Source organism: Kwoniella pini, chromosome 10 (assembly GCF_000512605.2).
Source record: "Kwoniella pini CBS 10737 chromosome 10, complete sequence".
NCBI lineage: Eukaryota > Fungi > Basidiomycota > Tremellomycetes > Tremellales > Cryptococcaceae > Kwoniella > Kwoniella pini.
In genome coordinates this window covers 1,305,271-1,326,573 of record NC_091725.1, presented here as the reverse complement: position 1 = coordinate 1,326,573, position 21,303 = coordinate 1,305,271, and the positions used below count along the sequence as shown (strand labels likewise).

The 21,303-nt window shown below is 35.7% G+C and overlaps 8 protein-coding genes across 8 annotated transcripts; 3 read left to right on the top strand and 5 right to left on the bottom strand.

Moving 5' to 3' along the window:
- Window positions 1–179: 179 nt before the first annotated feature.
- I206_107302 (uncharacterized protein) lies at window positions 180–1,844 on the bottom strand (the record flags this gene model as incomplete). Its single annotated transcript, XM_070203491.1, has 9 exons — window positions 180–542; window positions 618–787; window positions 874–943; window positions 991–1,013; window positions 1,074–1,156; window positions 1,215–1,244; window positions 1,308–1,368; window positions 1,461–1,606; window positions 1,828–1,844. 9 exons carry the CDS (start codon window positions 1,842–1,844, stop codon window positions 180–182), a joined length of 963 nt encoding a protein of 320 aa, XP_070059592.1.
- A 1,511-nt stretch (window positions 1,845–3,355) lies between these two features.
- I206_107301 (uncharacterized protein) lies at window positions 3,356–4,799 on the top strand (the record flags this gene model as incomplete). Its single annotated transcript, XM_019156879.1, has 8 exons — window positions 3,356–3,402; window positions 3,462–3,502; window positions 3,568–3,638; window positions 3,732–3,872; window positions 3,980–4,114; window positions 4,171–4,328; window positions 4,396–4,523; window positions 4,597–4,799. 8 exons carry the CDS (start codon window positions 3,356–3,358, stop codon window positions 4,797–4,799), a joined length of 924 nt encoding a protein of 307 aa, XP_019009597.1.
- A 258-nt stretch (window positions 4,800–5,057) lies between these two features.
- I206_107300 (uncharacterized protein) lies at window positions 5,058–6,402 on the bottom strand (the record flags this gene model as incomplete). The annotated part of the gene is made up of 6 exons (XM_019156880.1): window positions 5,058–5,390; window positions 5,531–5,638; window positions 5,699–6,060; window positions 6,117–6,141; window positions 6,279–6,343; window positions 6,396–6,402. 6 exons carry the CDS (start codon window positions 6,400–6,402, stop codon window positions 5,058–5,060), a joined length of 900 nt encoding a protein of 299 aa, XP_019009598.1.
- Window positions 6,403–6,743: 341 nt separating this feature from the next.
- Window positions 6,744–8,258, top strand: I206_107299 (uncharacterized protein; the record flags this gene model as incomplete). The annotated part of the gene is made up of 9 exons (XM_019156881.2): window positions 6,744–6,863; window positions 6,927–6,947; window positions 7,002–7,100; window positions 7,177–7,335; window positions 7,411–7,536; window positions 7,617–7,662; window positions 7,723–7,957; window positions 8,068–8,156; window positions 8,230–8,258. The coding sequence occupies 9 exons, from the start codon at window positions 6,744–6,746 to the stop codon at window positions 8,256–8,258; spliced, it is 924 nt and encodes a 307-aa protein (XP_019009599.2).
- A 441-nt stretch (window positions 8,259–8,699) lies between these two features.
- On the bottom strand, window positions 8,700–10,957 carry I206_107298 (uncharacterized protein; the record flags this gene model as incomplete). Its single annotated transcript, XM_019156882.1, has 10 exons — window positions 8,700–8,777; window positions 8,881–9,244; window positions 9,332–9,607; window positions 9,706–9,894; window positions 9,988–10,106; window positions 10,199–10,268; window positions 10,325–10,338; window positions 10,400–10,413; window positions 10,482–10,504; window positions 10,617–10,957. The coding sequence occupies 10 exons, from the start codon at window positions 10,955–10,957 to the stop codon at window positions 8,700–8,702; spliced, it is 1,488 nt and encodes a 495-aa protein (XP_019009600.1).
- A 394-nt stretch (window positions 10,958–11,351) lies between these two features.
- On the bottom strand, window positions 11,352–16,224 carry I206_107297 (uncharacterized protein; the record flags this gene model as incomplete). The annotated part of the gene is made up of 11 exons (XM_070203490.1): window positions 11,352–11,433; window positions 11,503–11,993; window positions 12,069–12,525; window positions 12,665–12,957; window positions 13,031–13,234; window positions 13,305–13,445; window positions 13,521–13,797; window positions 13,887–14,770; window positions 14,840–15,330; window positions 15,403–15,890; window positions 15,950–16,224. 11 exons carry the CDS (start codon window positions 16,222–16,224, stop codon window positions 11,352–11,354), a joined length of 4,083 nt encoding a protein of 1,360 aa, XP_070059591.1.
- Window positions 16,225–17,370: 1,146 nt separating this feature from the next.
- On the top strand, window positions 17,371–18,354 carry I206_107296 (uncharacterized protein; the record flags this gene model as incomplete). The annotated part of the gene is made up of 3 exons (XM_019156884.1): window positions 17,371–17,430; window positions 17,501–17,944; window positions 18,034–18,354. 3 exons carry the CDS (start codon window positions 17,371–17,373, stop codon window positions 18,352–18,354), a joined length of 825 nt encoding a protein of 274 aa, XP_019009602.1.
- A 387-nt stretch (window positions 18,355–18,741) lies between these two features.
- On the bottom strand, window positions 18,742–20,221 carry I206_107295 (uncharacterized protein; the record flags this gene model as incomplete). The annotated part of the gene is made up of 5 exons (XM_019156885.2): window positions 18,742–18,794; window positions 18,903–19,437; window positions 19,497–19,781; window positions 19,900–20,006; window positions 20,095–20,221. The coding sequence occupies 5 exons, from the start codon at window positions 20,219–20,221 to the stop codon at window positions 18,742–18,744; spliced, it is 1,107 nt and encodes a 368-aa protein (XP_019009603.2).
- Window positions 20,222–21,303: the final 1,082 nt, after the last annotated feature.

Here is a 21,303-nt window from a genome sequence, read left to right as displayed (position 1 = left end):
CGCGAGTTCCTGATTGTTCCTCAAGAATGACCTCCTCATCATGGACATTATCGAACACACCCAATGCATCAAGCATAAACTGTAAGGATTGATCGTTAACCCAATCACAAACAACGCCCCACCCTTGTGAAGGATTATTAACTGGCCTATATAAGTTTCAAATATCGATAAGCCTGCCTTCACTGATCGATCCGTCTCTTCGCACCCCAGCCACCCCATCGTCCTGATTGACTAGTTGTGGCTGGTGGCTCGACCGCAGCAGTACTTGTAGGCGGAATGTAAAATGGAGCAGGTGATGAGGTTAATGAATCCTCAACTGGTTGTGGAGCTAGGGACGATGACGGAGGTTGAATAGCTGCTGCAGAGGGTTGACCAGTTGATCCAGATCCATTTGAAGAGATAGTTGAGCCGCCCGCAGAGGCAGGAGCAGATGCAGAAGCAGATGCGGCACCTCCGGATCCCGATTTGTTTGGTGCTGATCCACCATTCCATATTGGGTTATTGCCTGGTAATCTCGATATAGCACTATTGTCACCTATTTCCTAAGATGGGAAATAATTTCAATCAATATCGATAATCTGCCGCACACGAAAAGAGAAGGCTAAGCTTTTGCTTACTTCATTAACAATTACAGTGGGATCATCAGGCTGACATGTTCCACCTCCTATTCCTGAAAAATATTGTTTGAGAGGAGGACAATTACCTACTTCAAATAAAACTTCGCAAGATGATCCGGCATTGACTATTTCCGTGAATAAACCTTCTGGCCAACCGTTGGTGAAGTCGCCTATAGAGTATACAGTACATGTAATTCAGTTTTTTTCCTCGAGATCTGAAGCTTGTATGGTATAGGAGTAAGACGCGCTGACTCACCATGAAATCCATATCCTATATCATCTCCTTGTGCCCATACCCTTGCCCCGGGTGTATAACCATACTTGTCCTTTAATAGACAGAGTTAGCGTACCAATAAAGGGGGATAGTACTCACATTAAAGTGATATTCGAAGAACACTAAGGATAATTGAGCGATAGAATGTTGTCCGATTCTCGGTATCGAATTGGATCACTTACAAGTAGGTATTCTGTATGGATGAGTCGAAGGACATGCCCCACCAGCATCGAACCTTCCTTCAGCGGGATACGAGATATGTTTACTAATTCAACAAATCAGTCTTTGAGCTGGGTCCGGGCTGATAGGAAGATTCAATTCACCTTCCTTCTAGCCATACATTCTTACCGTCCCTTTCATCCTTGAGGTCAGTTCAATTTTTGGACAATCATGTTTTCGTATGATGTAAAGCTTACCAGCAATTTGGAAATGTTATTTGTGCGCGTAAATCATCCGGACAACTTCGTTCCGGAAAAGCTGTTCAGAAGTGATAAGTGAGTATTTGTGATTTTGCGATAGTGTTGGTATAGCGGACGATCTATGATATGGCAAATTGAGGAGTAACTCACCATTCATAGGAGTAACGTCTGTACCTAGACATACATATTCTATAGCAGCTTGAGCAGGATCATTCTCATCAATTGTATTCCGAAATGGATTTCCAGCTGTCATTTTCATTCCTTTTGGAAATTCATATATCTTTTCTTCACCTTGGCTAACAGCGTAATTATGATCAGCATTAGACCTAAATTCGAAATATTCAATTCGGGCATAAAGCGACTTACCGTCTGATCTGGAGATTTGAATTCAAAGACAGGTAATTACCAGGATAATTCTCAAAAACTGGTACGGACAACTTACGAAATAATATCTTAACAATCATCGACTTTTAGCTAAATTCTTGAAAAAGTGGATTTTGAAAAATTACAAACTCACGTATTCACTCTACTCATTTTGACTAATTCCACTCCTTCATTCACTTTTCTATACAATTGAGGTACCCAATAATTACTTTTATCTACGATTATATTTGCTGAAGTACAATTTCCAGTTACTGAATTATCATAATCATATGTAGATTTGAAAGAAGATGAACCGATTATTGAATGAACTAAATTTCGTTTTTGTTACATCAACCAAATCAGACCATTCTGAAAGGTGAAAAGTTTATAATACAACAAACGGATTTACCATGTCCTGATATCTCGCCTGGAGATATAATTGGATCTCGTCTAGAAGTCACCACTGCGTTACCATGTTGTACGACGAAGAACCTATATTAACTAGGTGAGTATGTGATTATGCAGATTTCTGATGAGCGAACATCTCACGGATCTGCAGTTATAAGTGGTAAGAAGATCAGTAAGCTTGTTAAAAAGCTTGACCTGCAAGCATCTTCGCTGATGCTGAGAAAGACTGAAAGTTAGAGAGGTGGGGTATTGGATCAGATGGGAGACGATCGAAGGATTACCTCAGCCTCGAGCGACGAGAGAGTGGGTCTTATCTAATTGTGAGCAATTTTTATGCATCATATGCAGATGGGCTTATATCTCATTGAATCTTGATATACAATAAAGGAAAGTCTAGGTAAATTAGCGAGATGATCAGATCGACAAATTATCTTTAAGTAATCTGGAGGGTCAAATTGTCAATGATTGGTTATCCAGGCTCTATCTGAAAGGACGATATCGATAGATTGTGATCGCCGATCGAGCTCTCCTTCGGATGCCATTTCAAGGTTGACTTGTGGCGCCACGGTGATATATACTCTTTGAGCGACTGTATGAAGGAAACACGCATTTATCGTGGACTTGTCATCAGAAGTGTTGCCTGGAGAAGGTGAATGAATGAACACATTTCGTTAACACTATTGAGCAGTATCTCCAATCCACAGGTCGAGACACAAGATCTCAAGGGCGGCGAGAGATCGACATGCCGTGAATAGAGTCTGAGTTCACCGGCCATACGGTAACAAGGCACAAGGAGGGGTCGAGGAATCCCCAAGAGGTCTGTCGGACGTAAACTCTGGATGACCGCGTTTGTATCGTATGATGCCCAAGCAAACACAACTAATCTCACACACCTACTTTATGTTTTTGTTGTATGTCCGATCTCACACATGTGACAGGGTAACCTTTATTACTAGGGCTCCACCCTTGAAGGTGTCTCCTTGCTGCGCATGTCTAGGTTGAGTATCCTTCAGAACGATCAATGCGTAAATAATCGATCGATTTCGGCGAGATCGGAGGTACGATATGCAGTCTAAAGTGGATATGAAACGTTTAGTATGTTTATGTTATAATTTAGATGTATTGAGCACGAGCTATGCATTGAAAATTGACCAGGTTTGGCATTTAAGCTATATAAGCATGATTTGACAATTCTCGCTTGTGTGATTCTGTTAATTCGAGCTCGACTATTTGAGTCAAGAATCAAATGGTAAATGGGAAAATACCTGCTCAAAATGGCAACTCAAGTTGATGGAAGATATACGGGGATACGATCTCATGAGTGAATATATCTATTCATTTTGGCTGATCTTCGTAAGGGCTGAATATAAAATGTGATAGGTTGAAAGAACATGAAGGGAGATTGTATAATGATGTCCAAGGTGAGTCGTAATGGCCATATAAATGTCCAGATCTGAATAACTGAAATCATTGATGGGAAATTTAGCGAATTACGCTTTGCCTGCTGATCAAGAAGAAATTGATCGTTTAAATTCGCAACACAGAGCTTTGACTATGGTGAGTTCCAATCCCTCGTATCTGATGATGATCAAGATTGCATCCAAGAAATCAGTAGGTATTGCATTAGGCTTAAGAGTAGATGTTTTTCAGTTATACGGCGCAGTGATACCTGAACCAATCAAAGCGAATTTGATCGAAAAGACAAAACCTAGAATATTGGATGTTGGTTGTGGAACAGGTATATGGAGTATAGAAGTTGGGGAGGAAATACCCAAAGCTTCAATAATTGGTGTAAGTTGTAAATTCGTCTTTTAATGTCAACTGTTTGATGGAAATTCGTAATAAAGTGTGTGGTGTAAGGAATTGGAGGATAATTGTTTTACATTTTTGTTATTTAGGTTGATTTAGTCTCAATTCATCCTAAGAATTATCCTTCGAATGTATCCTTTGAAAAATTCGATATACTTGAAGATTTTCCTACAAGTTGGCAAGGATCTTTCGATCTAATTCATGCAAGATACTTGATTGCAGGTGTAAGTTATATCATTTCCAAAATAATTCAAACACTGTGTTAATACGTTTTTGATAGATAAGAGATTTTGAAGGTTTACTTTCTAGACTTTATAAATTGCTAAAACCGAATGAATATTTAATTATAATGGAACCTCAAGCTATATGGAATACTGCAAACAACGATTTTCAAATTACATGTCCAAATACAGCTAAAATTTGTAAAATTGTTTACGAGTCAGTACGAATATAAATCGTATTCTATCGCTATTAGATTCGCTAATTTGAGTAAATATGTATGTAGTACGATGATTAAGTTAGGTATTGATCCTATACCTGGACAAAGGGTATCAGAGTATATAAGGAGTAATGCAAGATTTGAAGATGTGAAAACTATAACATTAGATTTACCCTTATCACCTTGGTCAAGCGGTAAATTATAAACCATTTCGTTGTGAAAGATCGCAATGGGTGAATCTACTGACGATGTATACGATATGAATAGATCCTAGACTGAAAGCAATTGGACAAGCACATTTACCTGTTACCCTTTCTTTACCGGGAGCTTTCAGAAGATTAACACTGGGATCCGGTTTGATCGATGAAAAAGAGTATGACGAGTATACGATAAATTCGAAAGAGGAGATCAAAAGAGCTGAAGGACAGTTGATCTTCCCTGTATGGATGATTTCGGCGAAGAGGAAGTGATAGATTGTTCGAGCCAGATGGGTTTTGACGGATTGGTAATGGGAAGCACCTCGTGATGCAAGATATATAGGCTATGCAGATTAGCTTGTGCATGTATAAGGTCGGTTGTACTATAAGGGGAGGAATCGGAAAAGCTTAGTGTGAAATGACTTCCTGCGTGTAACCAGGCTTGTTTCTCATTAAATGGGGTTTTAGGCAAAGCGATGCTGCCGTTTGGCAATTATATGCATATGGTTGCACTTTGAAATCGTGAATCTTTCAACCTCGGTGCCTCTTTCTTTCACGATCTCGCTCACGATCCCTTTCCCTTTCTCTATCTCTATGTCGATCTCGATGATTATGTTTATCCCTCTCATAACCCGAATGACCATTTTTGTCCCTCTTATTATCTTTGTATTTTGGCGGAGCAAATTTGATTTCTCTTCTTTGACCGACAGCTTGACTAGCTTTAACAGCTTCTTCTTTAGCTTTTTGTTGAGTAGCTAGAGTGGCCGGACCGTATTTCGGTATCAACGATTCTAGGTTACGCCTAGTAAGCCAGCCTGAAGACGGGAAATTAGTCGACCGTTCGTCGATTGATACAAATTCGACCTGTACTCGTTATATCAGTGTTACAACTGACAACGTGGATATTCCGATGATGGTAATAGAAATGGATTTGAAGGTAAAGAGAGGCGGAAGGAGAATCAAGAGTAAAGATAGATGGGATCTAAGGGGAGAAGAGAACTTACAAGTTTAGAGTATATATGAGGATTAGCGAATGCCGAAGAAGATAATAATCTAGTATTTATATGTTCTCCATTTTCATATTTTAATTTTAGGAAATGCTCGACTTTGTTCTGGTCACAGAGATCGATCGTGAGCTGACATGATTGACTCCGATGATTATCGCAGCTCACTTTGGACACCTCACTACATTCCCCTGGATTGACCTCATCTGGTATTCCCCAATTATGTAACCCCTCTATCTCATCAGGAGTAGTAACGATCCGTATAATCTCATCTTGAATCAAACCTTCGTATTCTCCTCCCCATTTGGAAGGTATTTGAACTGATAATTCAGATTTAGAGATATCCGATTCGGCAGTATGTGTCAAATTCTCGGGTAAAGCTTCTTTGCTAGATTTGTGGCTTTTCGATTTGCCTTTTGCCGAAGATTCATTCGGTTTTGGGGAAAGGCGTCTCCGTTTTGGTGATTTTGGAGTTATAACTATACCAATTGGTGGGCGATTTTTCAATTTGGACAATGTAGATGGTGAATCTATATTGATGATATATAAGCTGCCGGAACGATATATAAGAGATGAAACTAATTACCTAGAACAGGCTGATCTCTTAGTCTCTTGATAACCCATACATGCCCAAAAGCCAAAGTACAGTCACATTACGCCCCAACAGACGAGTAAACGCGTAAAAAAAGAGAGAGAAAAGGGCCAAGTGTGATCAAGTGTCCTGTTTTCGATCATGATGAGGACTTACGGAAGGTCCAGCTTGGTTCGAAGGTCCTGGTGATGTGTCCGAATCATCAGAATAGTGGACAAGGCCTGATGATGAAATGAGTCAGCTTTTCATGACGCTGTACAACGGAAAGCTTACCTTGCATTGTTGAAGTCAGCAGTGAAGCTGTCCGGTCTCCGGAAGCTTGAATAGAAGGGTTTTATAGGAATGATGGCAGTGGATGAACAATCATCAATAATGCTAATAATGTTGAGTATACTTTGTTCTTGTCCGCGTGGTAAAAGTAAAAGTGATGACGTGCGCAATATATCTAATCCGATTTAAGCGACTATTTACGAATCATCATAACAGATAGCGACATTCATCTTTAAAAAGTTAAACGCCCAACCATTCTTTGTTTCTTTTTTCAACTTGGATTAGACTATTCCTGCTTTTCTGTATTCCTTTTCCAAGTCAACCGAATTATACAGGTGGGAAAATAATAAAATGTCGGAAATATCGCCTTTACAACCTATACCTGTACCGCCTACCCCTCGTAAAAATGCGAATGCTATCGAGTTGATAGCTGGTAGTATAGGAGGTGCATCACAAGTTTTAACTGGACAAGTAGGTCTATCAATCTTTTCATCGAAGATAATGAAGCTCAATTATTCTCTTTGTCTATCTTAGCCTCTAGATACATTGAAAACAGTAAGTTTACATGATTTGCTGATACGATGATGTAAGCTTATGTATTGAAATTAGCGAGCTCAAACTGCTCCAAAAGGTCAATTCAAAAATACTTTAGATATTTTTACCACGACTGTACGAAATGAGGGATTCTTAGCATTATACAAAGGAATGGTATGTTGACATCTGGTCTTACTTAATGTATGCTTGAGATAGCTTACTTCTTCATTGATTTCGTCTTCATGCTCAGCTATCGCCTTTACTAGGTATAGCAGCTGTGAATTCACTTTTATTTACAGCTTATGGAGCTTCGAGAAGAATAGTCTCACCTTATCCTGATTTATCGATAGCTCAAGTAGCTACTGCCGGAGCAATGGCAGGAGCTGCTAATGCAGTATTAGCTTCTCCTGTAAGCAATTTTAATTCGGGTTGAAACTTTAACTTGAGGTTGTTCGAATATTAATTGTTGCCTAATATTGAACAGGTTGAAATGTTTAAAATTAGAATGCAAGGTCAATATGGTGGATCAGGAGATAAGAAATTAAGTGGGGTAGTTGGAGATATGTGGAATCAATATGGTCTTAAAAATGGAATAATGAGAGGATATTGGGTTTGTTTATATTCTTTGTCATTTGTTTTTCTGGATTAATAGGGTAACTTATTAATTTTATTTTTTTTTTGGAAAATTAGATAACCTTTGTTCGAGAAATTCCAGCATATGCTGGATTTTATGCTGGTAAGTTCTCGAGATGAATAAAGGGAATGTAAAAAACTGATTAAATGTAATTTGATGCAGGTTATGAAACTTCTAAAAGATGGTTTACAAAACATTATTATCCTAATCCTGTTCCAGTTTGGGCAACATTAACTTCAGGTGCATTAGGTGGAGTTGCATATTGGTTAGCATGTTATCCATTAGATGTTATAAAATCAAGAGTACAATTATCAAAAATTCCTCCTTTAAAAGGTCATTGGTTAAGTGGAGGTTATATTAATCATGAATTTAGAGCTATATTACAAGAAGGTGGAATGTGAGTAAATTTTTTTTATGTCTCCATTAATTACTTTCTTAAAAATCATCATCATAGTGTTTTAAACAGAGCAAAAAAGCTAAGTTTGATATATATTTGATAATTAATAGTCGAGCATTGTATAGAGGTTTAACACCTTCTTTACTTAGAGCTGTACCTGCTGCTGGAGCTACTTTCTTGGCTTACGAAGTAGCTAAAGGTGAGTTTAAATTATGATTCGAACACTTACAAATAGATTTTTTTGCTGATTTGAGGTAATTTTCTGGATTTAGAATACATAATTGATCATAATTTGTTATGATATAATCGAAGCAAAGCTCAAGAATTTCTCAATTTAATCATTTCATCGAAATATTTGATATTATCTAATAAGCAGGAATTGTCATAACATACTAAGTCTCCAGGATAGACGATCCATAATAGGGATCTCGATGTATTTATATATTGTTGGCCCGTATTTCGGTACTTGGTTGAAAGAGGAAATACTGGAAATTGTTTGTTCGAAACTTGATTATCATCCATTTTGAGAGATATTTACAGCATTATTCTCTAGTTTATATGCATCTTCTCCCCACACCTTTAGGCGATTCGAAAGCAGAAACGGGTTTCTCGCAGCTAACGCATACATAAGTAAGGTCAATTCATTGCATGTTTAACAAGTATGGTATAATCCTTTTCTCCATTATATTTTCCTTTGTTCTATTGTACAAATCAAATCTTATCAAATCGGGCTGACTTTAAATTACCAAAATTGAGTTAAATCAGGATGTATACCATCTCTTGATCTAAGTAAAACTATATTCGAGCTTGTGGTTGAGAACTAAATATCGTTCAAAATCAGCTCAGCTTCAACTCAATTCAGAATGAACCTAAAATCTAATTGAGAGAATGAAAAGAAAGGAAAAAAAAGAAAAAACCCTTACTCCATTTCCAACAAATACTCCTGAACGTCTTGCAATTTCCATATCAACTGCAACACCAATTTCTTTATCTTGCCAATTTGGATAAATATCATGACGACCTATCCAAACGTTATCCCATCCTTCAGATTGTAACCACATTTTAATTTCTTTTATCCATTCATCATCTATATCAGTTAAAATATAAACTGATCTTAATAAAGGATGATTTTTTCTCATTCTTCTTGCTCTTGCTATTATATCTAATGTTTCAGGTAAACATTTTGCTTTATATAATCCCATTCTTGTTGCTTCTACCATTTCATTAGGAGGTGGTACATTTTCATTTCCTGGTAATCTGGGTAATTTATTAAATGAAACAAATGGGCTAAATCAAATCCCAACATTAACTTGTCAGCTGATGAAAGCCTGATTGATTAAATCACAGATTCAGAGATATGTCAAAAAAACTCACGCTGCTCTTTTTCCTTTTTCCTCACATACTTCTTCCCAACCATGCCCTCTCCTCAAATGTAAAGCTAAGATATGTTTCCATGAACTAGTTTTGTGAACCTCCGTACTTGTGGTCCGAGCAGCTGCGTCCAGGTCATATGGATATGCTTCAGGAGCAAGGGAATGTAAATTTCGATTTATGATATCTAATACTGTCGGTGAGAATGAAAAATGTTTCATTACTGGTGATTTTACGAAAGTATCGTATAAATCTAAAGAAGCTGGGGAATCGAAAAATCTATGACACCGAAGTGAGATTATAAGCTTTTGCCATATCGATATGAGGTTGTAAATCACCTCAAAATCTTAGTGAATAAATGAATGGATCAAACTCACTCATCATCGAATGGTTCTCCTGATATTCTGACGCAACTCTGTTCACTACCTGCTAATAAAACTTGAATTTGATGTATCCTAGATTGACCATCTGAAACCAATTGTAAATCCCCTTCAGGCTGAGATTCTGACATTATAGTATGTAGTTGTTCTTTATATGATGGGCAAACTTTTCGATAGTACTGCGCACTGCGAAGCGTCCTATAAGATTAGCTTCTATTTTTTTCCATTCAAACAGAGTAAACTAAACTAGGATGAAGTGATAGAATATTAAAGACTCACGGCACAGCTCTAGGTGATTTACAAACCCTTTCAAATCCAGATAAAACAGTTGAAATGTAAGCTGATAATGGTATTCTAGCTGAACGCCATGGCCAACGAGAAATTTTGAAGGGGAGGTACTAAGTTGATTTTGAGATATGAGCCAAATCCCAGAATTGTCACATTCAGATGTACTATGATCGCGATGATTTAGCTAAGGTCATAAACATACCGTATCATCCTCTATATAAGGCTCAAAAGCTAATGATCGATTTCCTAATACCGCTAAATGATGTTGTAGTCTACGTAGTATACAAAGTCAATATCCAACTCTTTGACATATAGTTCGTAAACTCACAAGACTCTTTGTAACTAAAATACAGAAGTCAGTGAAATCATCTTTTTAATCATGATAGAATAAGGTAAAACTCACTTGATGATTGAAACCTATATAAAATTTCATTGAAATTAGTTAAATTATACATTCAAATTATTGAAATTAAAAGACAACTTACCAGTTCCTCTAGGTACATCGAACCTAAATTATCTTTAATTAGCTTATCTAAACTTCCTGAAAGAAGAATTAAATAAAAGAAATTGTTGAATGAATGAATGAATGAACTCTCGAACTCTTGAACTCTTGAACTCACTTTACATATCTTCCATTTTTACCTTCACCAATACTTAAATCACTTTTTGATAATTGTTGTAAATTATTTTCATTTTTCCATTCTAAATTATAATTAGGTGGAAAAGGAGGTTTTGGATGAATTGTAAATAAAATTATTAAACTAAATAATAATATTATTAATTTAAAATTTTGTCTACGTTTTATAAATCCTCCTCCTCCTATCATATTCATTATTCCATTATTATTATTATTATTATTATTATTTGAATTTGAATTTGAATTTAAAGGTAATAAATGATTTAAATATTCTGTATTTAATGTTATTGGTGGACCTAATGGATTTGGAAATGTTATCCTCATTTTTGGTTTTTCAAATATTATTCAATGATATTCAAATTGATAATTGATGAAAACAGAAAAAGAAATCAATATAATGAATGTAGAATGTAGTAAAAGTTATTATTATTGTTGATGAGATGAGAAAATAGAAAATACCCTTTTGAACCGAATAAAAGGGAAAGAATGAACCGGGAACGCGTCTCATCTCACTGTACGTTGTTATAATAAGGAGTCTCCGGAACCAGGGCCGACCGGAACTGATCGACACGCCAAATATAAATAAAATTATTCATAAATTCATAAATGCCCAAAATATCATAATCACAATCAACTTGGGTCAATTTTATGATCATATATATACATATATTACATATCTAATCTATACCAATTTACTTCTCTCAACTCCAACGTAAATTTACATAATTCCACCTTGTTTCTCTACTCTACCACGATTCAAAGATCCAATTTCATGAGATAAGAAATCACCTATATCAGGTCTATTTAAAAGGTCCAATCAGAATAATCAGCAACGAAATTTTTATTTAAATTTACAGTTTTTCACTTACCTTGTTCTTGCTATTCTAAGTAAAATTTCAGCCATACGTTCATTTTCATCTCTTCCAATTTGTATATCCTCATTATTATCTAAATTTAAATTTCTAAATCCACTAGATAAAGTAGAATTAGAAGTTTTAGGTGAAGAATGAGGTTTTGAAGCTTGTTTGACAGCTGCACTTGCTCTTTCTTTAAGTGTAGGTGTAGGTAAATCAAGATATTGTCCTAACATGATTAAATCTTTATAATTACCTGATTGAAGTTGATTTAAAGGTACACCATGTTCAATTCCACTTTCATTAGCATTAAAGAAAGATTTAAGTAATTGAAGCCATTTAAAAACTACATCTATTTCTGAAGAAGTTAATTGAGTTCCATGGAATGGTTTATCAGATAAAGGAGGAACAAGTAGAGATATTAAAATATCAATTATTCTTCGCCAAATTGAAATCATTAATCGAAGTTTGGTTTCTCCATTAAGAGTTACAGAGAATACGGAGAACTAAAATAACCAAACCAACGCTCATCAGCTGACTCCTTCATATACGACATTATAAAAGGTACTCTCAAAACCTACATTATCGTTTAGATAATCGAACAAACCTCCTAAACTACTTTCAATGTCTTGCTCGCTCAGGACAGACTTGGCTTTCTTTTTATCTTTCAATGGTTTTGTCAAATTGTTCAAGTTGTTGGCACTAAGCTGTGATCTTAGATATTCACTCATTCGATCGATCAACTCCCTTGACATATCCAAGCTGGATCTGTCTAATGCCCTAGCAGCAGTCGAGAGATGATACGATATATCATTTTTGGCTCCGCCTTCCATGCTGATTCTCAAATGCACCAGCCCACCTCGATTAGTAGAGGATAGGGGTAAAACGATATCTCTTGTAGATTGTTCGTTGAATGCTCTTGAGTCAAGCTTGAAAGTTGAAGTACCTAATAATTCATGTTTTCCGACTAATTGTCGATCGTAAGCCTGGAGCTCGAGTACTTTGATGTTTCCCACTGAGATTTCGAATGATTGTTCCCTGTGGTGGACAGACGAGTCAAGCCGGCAGGAATGGGACGAACGGATATTAATGAGTGGAGAATGGGCGGTAGCAGAAGGAATGAGAATTAAGGGATCAGCCGATGTTGCTCTTGCATGTCTCCATTTCCCGGGCTTACCATCTTGGATCCTCAGCTCCCAACAGGGTCCTGGTCTTGATTAACCTTGACCCATCTTCCCTATCCGTGACGACAATAAAGCTGTCTGCAGGTTTAGATCCACCTTTACCTACCAAATTTTCACCTCTGAGAATGGTGACTGTGAAGACATGTCTAGCCGTTTTATCAGGTAAAGACTTATTGACACTATTTGCTTGTTTGATTATTCTTGCTGTATCTTCAGCTTCCATAGCGTACATCAGGTCTTCGAGAGATTGCTTAGCAGCTGACATGTCAGTCATTTTCACGCAGGCCTACATTGTGACCACATCAGCATTAATTAGTACTGAGTCGCGAAAGTCTCCACGAGTTTATCAGAACACTTACCGCTGGGGGAACAGCAAAACCATCCACTTTTTTCTTTTCTAGACTCTTAACTGCTTGTTGTCCCTTTGCTAACCAATTCCCAGCTTTACTGCCCAATTTGTTTTGAATTTCCGATGTGGGAGTGGAAACTTTAGCAGGGTTTATATCATGTTGGAAGAGCGCTAAGACCGTCGTAGCGTAAGTCGATACAGCCAATGAAACGGTCTACACAGTAAGCAAAGCGAGATCAGCTGGGTGCGTGGGTATACAAAGACAGGAACAAATACCGGCTTACCTTGGAATAATCAATCAAGAAAACAGCTCTTTTATGCTCCGTCAAAGGCAATTCGTGAAGTATCACTTGAGCCGAAGAACGAATGAACTCGAATAAATCGATGACCGATTGCGAGTGTTTGTTCTGTCCTTCTGGAACCCACTATCACAGTTGCGACATCAATGACTGATTCGTAGAGAATTGACTTGATCCTCAAGGAATTTAATGTCAACTTACACTATCCATGCCGACCGCTCGACTGACCCAATCATGAACCTGGCTTCCCTCGGTATCTTTCAACCAAGCCATAACGTGCGGTTCAAAGAAAGAATCAAGCTCGAAACCATGTTCTTGATTCGGACAAAGATCATCCCATAGATCCAACAGTTTACCTGTAGTTTCGTAAAGACTAAAGATGTCCGAAGCCACCCCACGAGGTTTGTCGATCACTTGCAGCTCGGCCAAGAAAAGAGGCAACTGTCTCGAAATGATAATTGCGGCTGGATTGAGCGAACTGAAGTGAACCAATCAGCCGGACATCTTGGCGGACGCAAGCTGACCCTGGAAAGGAGGGAACCCTTCCAAGTTGTTGTGTGTACTCACCTTCCCAAACCTTTACCCCAAACTTTCTTGACATTGATAATTTCATTATATATCCATCCAGCAACATTTTCAAATCCTTCAATCAGCTTATCTTTCCCGCTTGACCCTACTTTCCTCAGTCCATCATCCTGTTGACCTACTCCACCTGTCAAATATTCGACTGCTTGTACATATTCACCTATAGCAGCTCCTTTCAGCTCATCCGAAGTATTTTCAAGAACCTTTTGGGCGTGTGATTGACCTTCGAATAAAGCGGGGGCAGCGTTGAATATGATAAGTAAGGAAGGTGGTGGTGCAGGTGGTAGGCTGGAAGTTGTGGGGAAAATCGCCAACAAAGATGTATTGATGAGTGATAATAACGTTGAGAGTAATTCTGATAAAATTGGTGATAAGGGATCACTAGGTCTTACTCCATATGACAGGAGTTTAACAGTCTCAGCTATGTTCTTGGACAATTGAATTTCTTCTTGACGCCCAGTACCAATCGTCTCTCCCCATCTTCCAATAATAGTTTCCAACTCTTTCTCCTTTTCTCTTCGAGACGCTATACCCCATATATCTCTACATTTTTCTAACAGATCCCTTGTCCTGGTTGAATGACCTAGTTCAGCAGATTTTGAGGCTAATTTACCAAACACTTCGATAGATCTTGGTGGAATGAAGAATGAGGTTTGAGAGGTTTCAGACCCTCGAGGTGAAGTAGGAGAAAGAGGAGCATTATTGTAATCGTTTGGAGAACCTGGAGTAGCTAGATCCGGAAAATCTTTTAAAAGTCCCGCGATCGCCTGTGATAAGTGCATTTGGCGATTCTTTTGAGATTGAGTGAGCGGAGGTGGTTGAGAAGACAAAACAGTCATAGCTCGTTTGAGGTCAGCCATGTACATCTAAAGCAGATAGGACAATATCAGCTGCTTGATTTTCCAATATCAGTATAGCCCAGGATCTCGACTGACCTGTTCAAGCACGCCACTTCGCTTGATATCAATAACATCTCTATCTAAGACATCCCTTTTGATGCCCCAAACTTGACCGACGGTATCAACCATCTCATTCACGTCACCGTCCCAAATGGGACTAGGTTTTCGTTTGACACTATCTTGAGAATGGGTTGAGATCCTACCAAGCCCTATAGCAGAAGATTTCCTTCTGACAGATTGAGGCGGTGATGTTGGTGTTATCGGACCATTGGTCATTCCCATTCCCATACTTAATCCGCTTGAGGCAGAATCCTGCTCCGGATTAGGAGAAGCTGATAACATGTAAGATTGTACTTCTGCCCTCAAACGGAACAGGAAATCCCTATCTTTCTCGGTCTGGGGTTTAGCCAAAGGAGAAAAGAAAGAAGATCTGGGTAAAGAATTATACAAAAGTTGAAGGAGATGCGATTGGTGGGCATGTGCTGGAGCTGAACCGGGAACATTTGGAGGAATTGATTGTGTGAATGCTGAAGCACATGATAGGTCAGCACAAGTGAGGTATAACACCGAGTGCCAAAAAGTAGGTGGGTGAAACTCACCTTCAAGAAGAGTAGGTACTTCCCTCAAATTCAATCCACTAGGTGTTTTTGTACCCTTTTTTGTCAAGCCCAAAAATGTGATTACCGACGTTTTCCAACCTGAATCACCATCTTCATTGGCGAGTATACCCCAGAATTCCAGCAAAAATTCCTTTGGTAGTTTAACACTTTGTCCATCGTCTGATTTATTTCTTCCCAGACTTAATCCAAATCCTGATGATTTCCTTCGACCACTCATACCAGGTGAAGGGGTTTGACCTGAGCTCGGGAAAGAGGCAGTACCTCCCATTTCAGGTGTTTTGGAGCCGGTAGTTGGAGGAGAGAAAGATGAAAATGTCAACCTTGATCCGTTAGGTGATGTGCCTTGTAGAGGTGGAGAAGGCATAGGTGGTAATGGTGGTGTGGAATGAAGTGAAAATGCTGAAGCTGTCGAAGCTCGATGAGTCATTGTTGGGGGCGGTGGATGAGTCATGTGGTGGTGCAGTACTCTAAGGATTTGGAATCAGCACAGTAGTCGAGTGATATATGGTGATCAAAGAGAACTCACGCAACCCGCAATGAATACATGTATCCCAATTTATCGATCTCATCACTGCCCGCTCCGTTGCCATTGCCGGCTGCCGAGCCGAAGCCATAGCTGTTTTGTCTACTATTGAGACTCACAGGAGAAGCTAATGAGCCACCTCCAATTGGTGAAGGCGGTATAAGTCCTGATTGTTGAGTATAATTGGTTTGCACTGTCGATACCGTAGATGTTGACATGCTTCTTGATGGGTTTCTAGGTAAAGGCGGTGGTGTATGTCCATTACGATGAGCCTGCATCGTAAAGAATGATATACCGTTTGAGGAAAGATCGTGATGATGTTCAATATTATGTTTTTATTGATGAAATGGTGAAAAGAGTGTGAATTGACTGTACAATTAGATTGATTAGTGTATTGGTGACTTTGATGATGTGGGAAAGTACAATACAATAGGATTAAGTTATAACACTAGATAATACATTTACATACCTTTGATGTGCCTCTTTGATGTGATTTTTAGAAGTATAATTCTATGTTTTCAGTATGTATGTGATCGACTATTATAACCATGCGCAGGTCACTCGTAGTCGATGAATATTTTTTTCGCATCAATAAAAAGTGTTAACAATAACAAATCCCTTCTGGTCATTAAAAAAAAAGCATAAATAACAATAGCCTTGATATTTTGACGCGTTAAGCAATTATACGAGTAATTATGATTTTTATTTTATTATGGTGGTGTGGTTGGGTAATTCGCGTGTTATTACCCTGGTACCTGGATGATCATATCTAATATATCTACTTAACCCTCCATTCTGCGGGGTAAAACTTAAGCTATATATAGATAGATGTATTTGCTTGACAATGCATTCACGCTTACTATCAAGGAGGATATTTAATGAATCAAAGAAGAATAAGGAGATGTGCCTACTCAATAGCATAGTTGTGTTGTGGATATGCAAGATGATTCCAGTTCAAACAAACCCAAATACCGGAAACTATATTTATGATAAATCGATGGGAAAACACCTTCCTATTTGGGTAATTTATCATGTTTCATCCCGTTGGGAATTCGATATTGTAAAGTAATCATTCTTATTCGTTTGTTATGAAAAGATACTAGTAATCTCTTTTTCTATATTATATAAAAGGATGAAGTAATCCTTCTCATGTATTCATAATTCATTTTTGCTGTCTCACCATTCATGTGTTTAGTAAAAGGTATAAAAGTATCACGAGTAACGAATAATATTTTCTTTCTTTCTTCATAAACAGTAACATCATTTCACAAATCAATTTCAGGAAACTGCTTATAGCAGTAACGATAATCATAATTTCGTATTTATTCAAATCGCAATCGATAATTGTAAAAACACTCAAAAATTCTCTCATTCCATCTTCATTCTTATCTAGACAATCTTCAAACAGAGCTATCGAAAATAATATGCAATTTAAATTTAGAGCAAATGAAGATAGAGGAGGTGCAGATCATGGATGGTTAAAAGTGAGTAAAATGGTTTATAATAATTTTGCTCTTTTTCTAAAAACAACGCCATTGATTTTTTAATGTTTAGACTTTTCATACTTTTTCATTTGCAAATTATTATGATCCTTTTTATGAAAAATTTGGTTGTTTAAGAGTAATAAATGAAGACAGAGTTTTACCTTTAAATGGATTTCCAAAACATTCACATAAAGAATTTGAAATTTTTTCATATATAATTTCAGGTGAATTAACACATAAAGATTCATTAGGAAATATTGAAAAATTAAAAAAAGGTAATATTCAAATGACTTCAGGTGGTACAGGAATTTCACATTCAGAATTTAATGAAAATTTAAAAGAACAAGTTCATTTTTTACAAATTTGGTCTTTACCTTTTAAAAATGAATTAAAACCTAAATATTTTACAAGAAATTTTGAAAATTTTGAAAAAGAAAATAAATTATTACATATTGTTGCTCCTATTGGTTATGAAGGTGTTGAAGAAATTAGAGAATGTAAAGGTTTAACTCCTGTAAGTTTAAGTAACTCTAATAAATAGACCCAGAAGATTTTTTTAATTAATTAATTGATTTATTTATTGTAAATAAATTTACGAATTAGATTCATTCACCACTTCATTTTTTCGCTTCTTTACTTTCTCCTAATAAAAGTGTAATTCATAAATTACTTTCTTCAATTAATGGTAAATTAACGAAAAAAATCTATATTCATTTGGTACAAACTTCCGGATATAATACGAAATCAGCTTCAAAAGATGGTAAAGGACCTTTAATTCAAATTTCAGGTGGATCAGAGTTAACCAAATTAGGTGAAGGTGATGGAGTTTTCATTACGTCTGGCAAAGTAGGAGAAGAGATAAAGATCGAAAATATTGGAAATGGAGTTGGCGAAGTAGTTTTGTTTGAAATGGATGATGAGTAAAAGAGATTACGGAAGAAATATAATTATTTCTAGATTTTTACATTCGGTTCTCAAGATGAACTGCTATTTGGAAAGGATTCACTTGTATGCATATGTGGAGGTGTGAGTGTTCATCGAAAGATCATGCAATCGCTTCAGAACTGATAGCACAAGCTGCATGATCCAAGTCTTACATAACCTAATAGATGACTTACATTGCGGCTACTGCTGAAACGACTCAATGCATTGTTTATTTGTCGACATGGTTTGAATGAAATTTAATAGAGAGAAAACGTATTCAAATTCACTTGAAAAGAAAAAAGCAAAAAAAAGAAAAATGATAATTAAACCGTTAACGAAAAAAAAAACCCAAAATTCACAAAGAAAAAAAATATCGAAAAATCATATCTAAGCAATTATAGCTTCTACTAATCCAGTAGTATCACTAGCGAAATCAGTGACTAATTTAATTAAGTTTTAAATCAGCTTTAAAATGAGCTTATATAAATTGAATTTTTTTAATTTAAAAAAGAAATGAATTAAGATAAATATTATTTCGAACTACTTACAAATAATACCTTTTTGTTTTAATCCTTTACCTTTTCCATTAATTAACCAATTTTTTAATCCTAAATTAACTCCAGGAATAATTAAACCATTTGACATAATTTCAGGTATTAATAATTGTGAAATAACTTCTGAACTTGCATAAGTTATATATAATCCTTCACCATTTTTTTTATTTGAAGAATTTAAAATATGAGAAATTGTTACATTTAATTTTTTATTTACATGTGATTTTAATCCAAAATTTGTAAAAGGTTCATATAAATCTTCTATAAAAATATTATCATCACCATCAGGTGAAGAATTTATTATTTGAAAATCTTCATTATTATCTTTAAAATTATTTGTTAAATCAATTCCAATATTATTAGGTGAATTAAATCTTCTTAAAATAACCATTTTACCTCTAACAGATGATAAATTAATAGAAGAAATTGATTCTGTTGGATTAATGTAAATTTTAGCTTGATTAGTTGTTAATGTATTATAAATATTTTGTTGTAAAATATTATATGAACCAAAAGTTGAATTTTCATCCTAATAAAATTGTTGAAATTAGAATTGTAAAATTCAATAAAAACTTTTTTAAAACTCACTTTTATACTAATTATTAAAGTTTCAGTAGGATTTTCATCTAAAAATCTCCAAAATCCAAATAAGATATCTTCAAATTTTGAATTCAAATCTAAAATAGCTTCAGAATGAAAAAAAATTAAATCATTTGAATTTTTAGGTGATAAACCTATTCTTAAATCAAAAGCTCTATTACCAGATTGTAATTGTTTAAAAATTGATTCTTTATTACATTTATAAATTGATGAAGGATAAATTAAATTTGTATATTTTAAATATTCAATTTGTTTTAATGGTGTATAATTCCACTATATATCAAGAAAAAAAAATAAAAAAATTTAGCGAGCGATTAAATACAAAAAAAAAGAAAAACATTTATCTTTCAAAATAAAAAAAATGAAATAAAAATGAAATAATATCACTAACTGAAGCAGTATCATGTGTACCTGGAATTGAAATATCAATTAATTTTGTATCATCTGAAATTTTTGACATCCATGAACATAATGAACCTGAACATTTTGAATAAGAGCCTATAAGAAAAAGAAAAAAAACAAAAAATAAGAATTATTTTCTTTCTTTTTTTCAAAATCAATAATTTCTGAAAATATAATCATTTACCTAAAATTCCACTTCCCCTATTTAGAGCGATGTTCATAGCTGTGACATTATATTTGGGAGCTCTGGATTCGAGAGGAGAAGCTATAGCTAATATAGCTAGAAGTGGAAAGAAGAGAAGGTGTATCATCTTAAATGTATCTTTGAAGGACTAAATTTAATATCGAATCGAACGTTGGACGCAAATGAAATTGACGATTTTAGATAAAAGAATGAATAGTTTGAAAGAGCTTTATATATATCTGTTATCCAGAGAAAGGAAATTTCAAAAGAAGAGATAAAATTTCATTTTGTACATATATGTATATATACCAAAAGAAAATCATCAATCAACTTTCCTTATAACCCTTTTCTGCAATGATCGTCCGCAGTTAACAAACGTTCCAGAGACCGGCGCTTCCGATCTTCTAAGATAAACCCTTTTGACATTACCTGAATTAGTTGAATTGAAATAGGTCCGAGCGATACCAAACATTGAAGAATAAATAGCGAATCATTTGACAATATTGAAAGACATTTGGCTCTCTATGACCACCATGAATGATTAGATCAAGTATAATTGTGTCTGCACCTTGGTCAAGCATTAAGGCTTTCTTTTAGGTCTTTATCGATCATTGGTACATAGTTAATTTGACAACTTTCTTCGACACTGCCAAGAACAAGAACAAGGTACCGGTTAATTATTTTGATGATCAAGGTACAAAGCGTGAGTAACATGATTTAAGGGTTCATAAAACGGGTTTGTCTTTTTATTCAGGGTTTAGAGATTAGGCACTTATTTAAAGAGAAAGAGTAAACAAAATTCAATCAGAGCATTAACCTTACTTATTACTTTGAGAGGCGTTTTTAAAAGATAGCAAAGCACAAATGTGTAACGATAATGTTCAAAAAAAATAAAACGCGTGATTTTTACTGATTTATGTTACTGATAGGAAGTTTAAAATATTTCTCATGAAGACGTGAGATGAGTTGAAATGATGTTCATCTAAACGCGTAAAGTTTGATAAATTGATGCATGTGAATTTTCTTAATGTTCCATTCTTGATTGTCGTATAGTACTCATCTTTCATTTATAGCTTGTTCTTGTTCATATATATCATATACGTTCTTTAAATTAATTTACAGTTTTCGACCATTCTCTTAGAATATATATAATACCTTATCAAATATTCATTGTCGGTCGATTATAAAATCACAAGAATAACCGCTAAA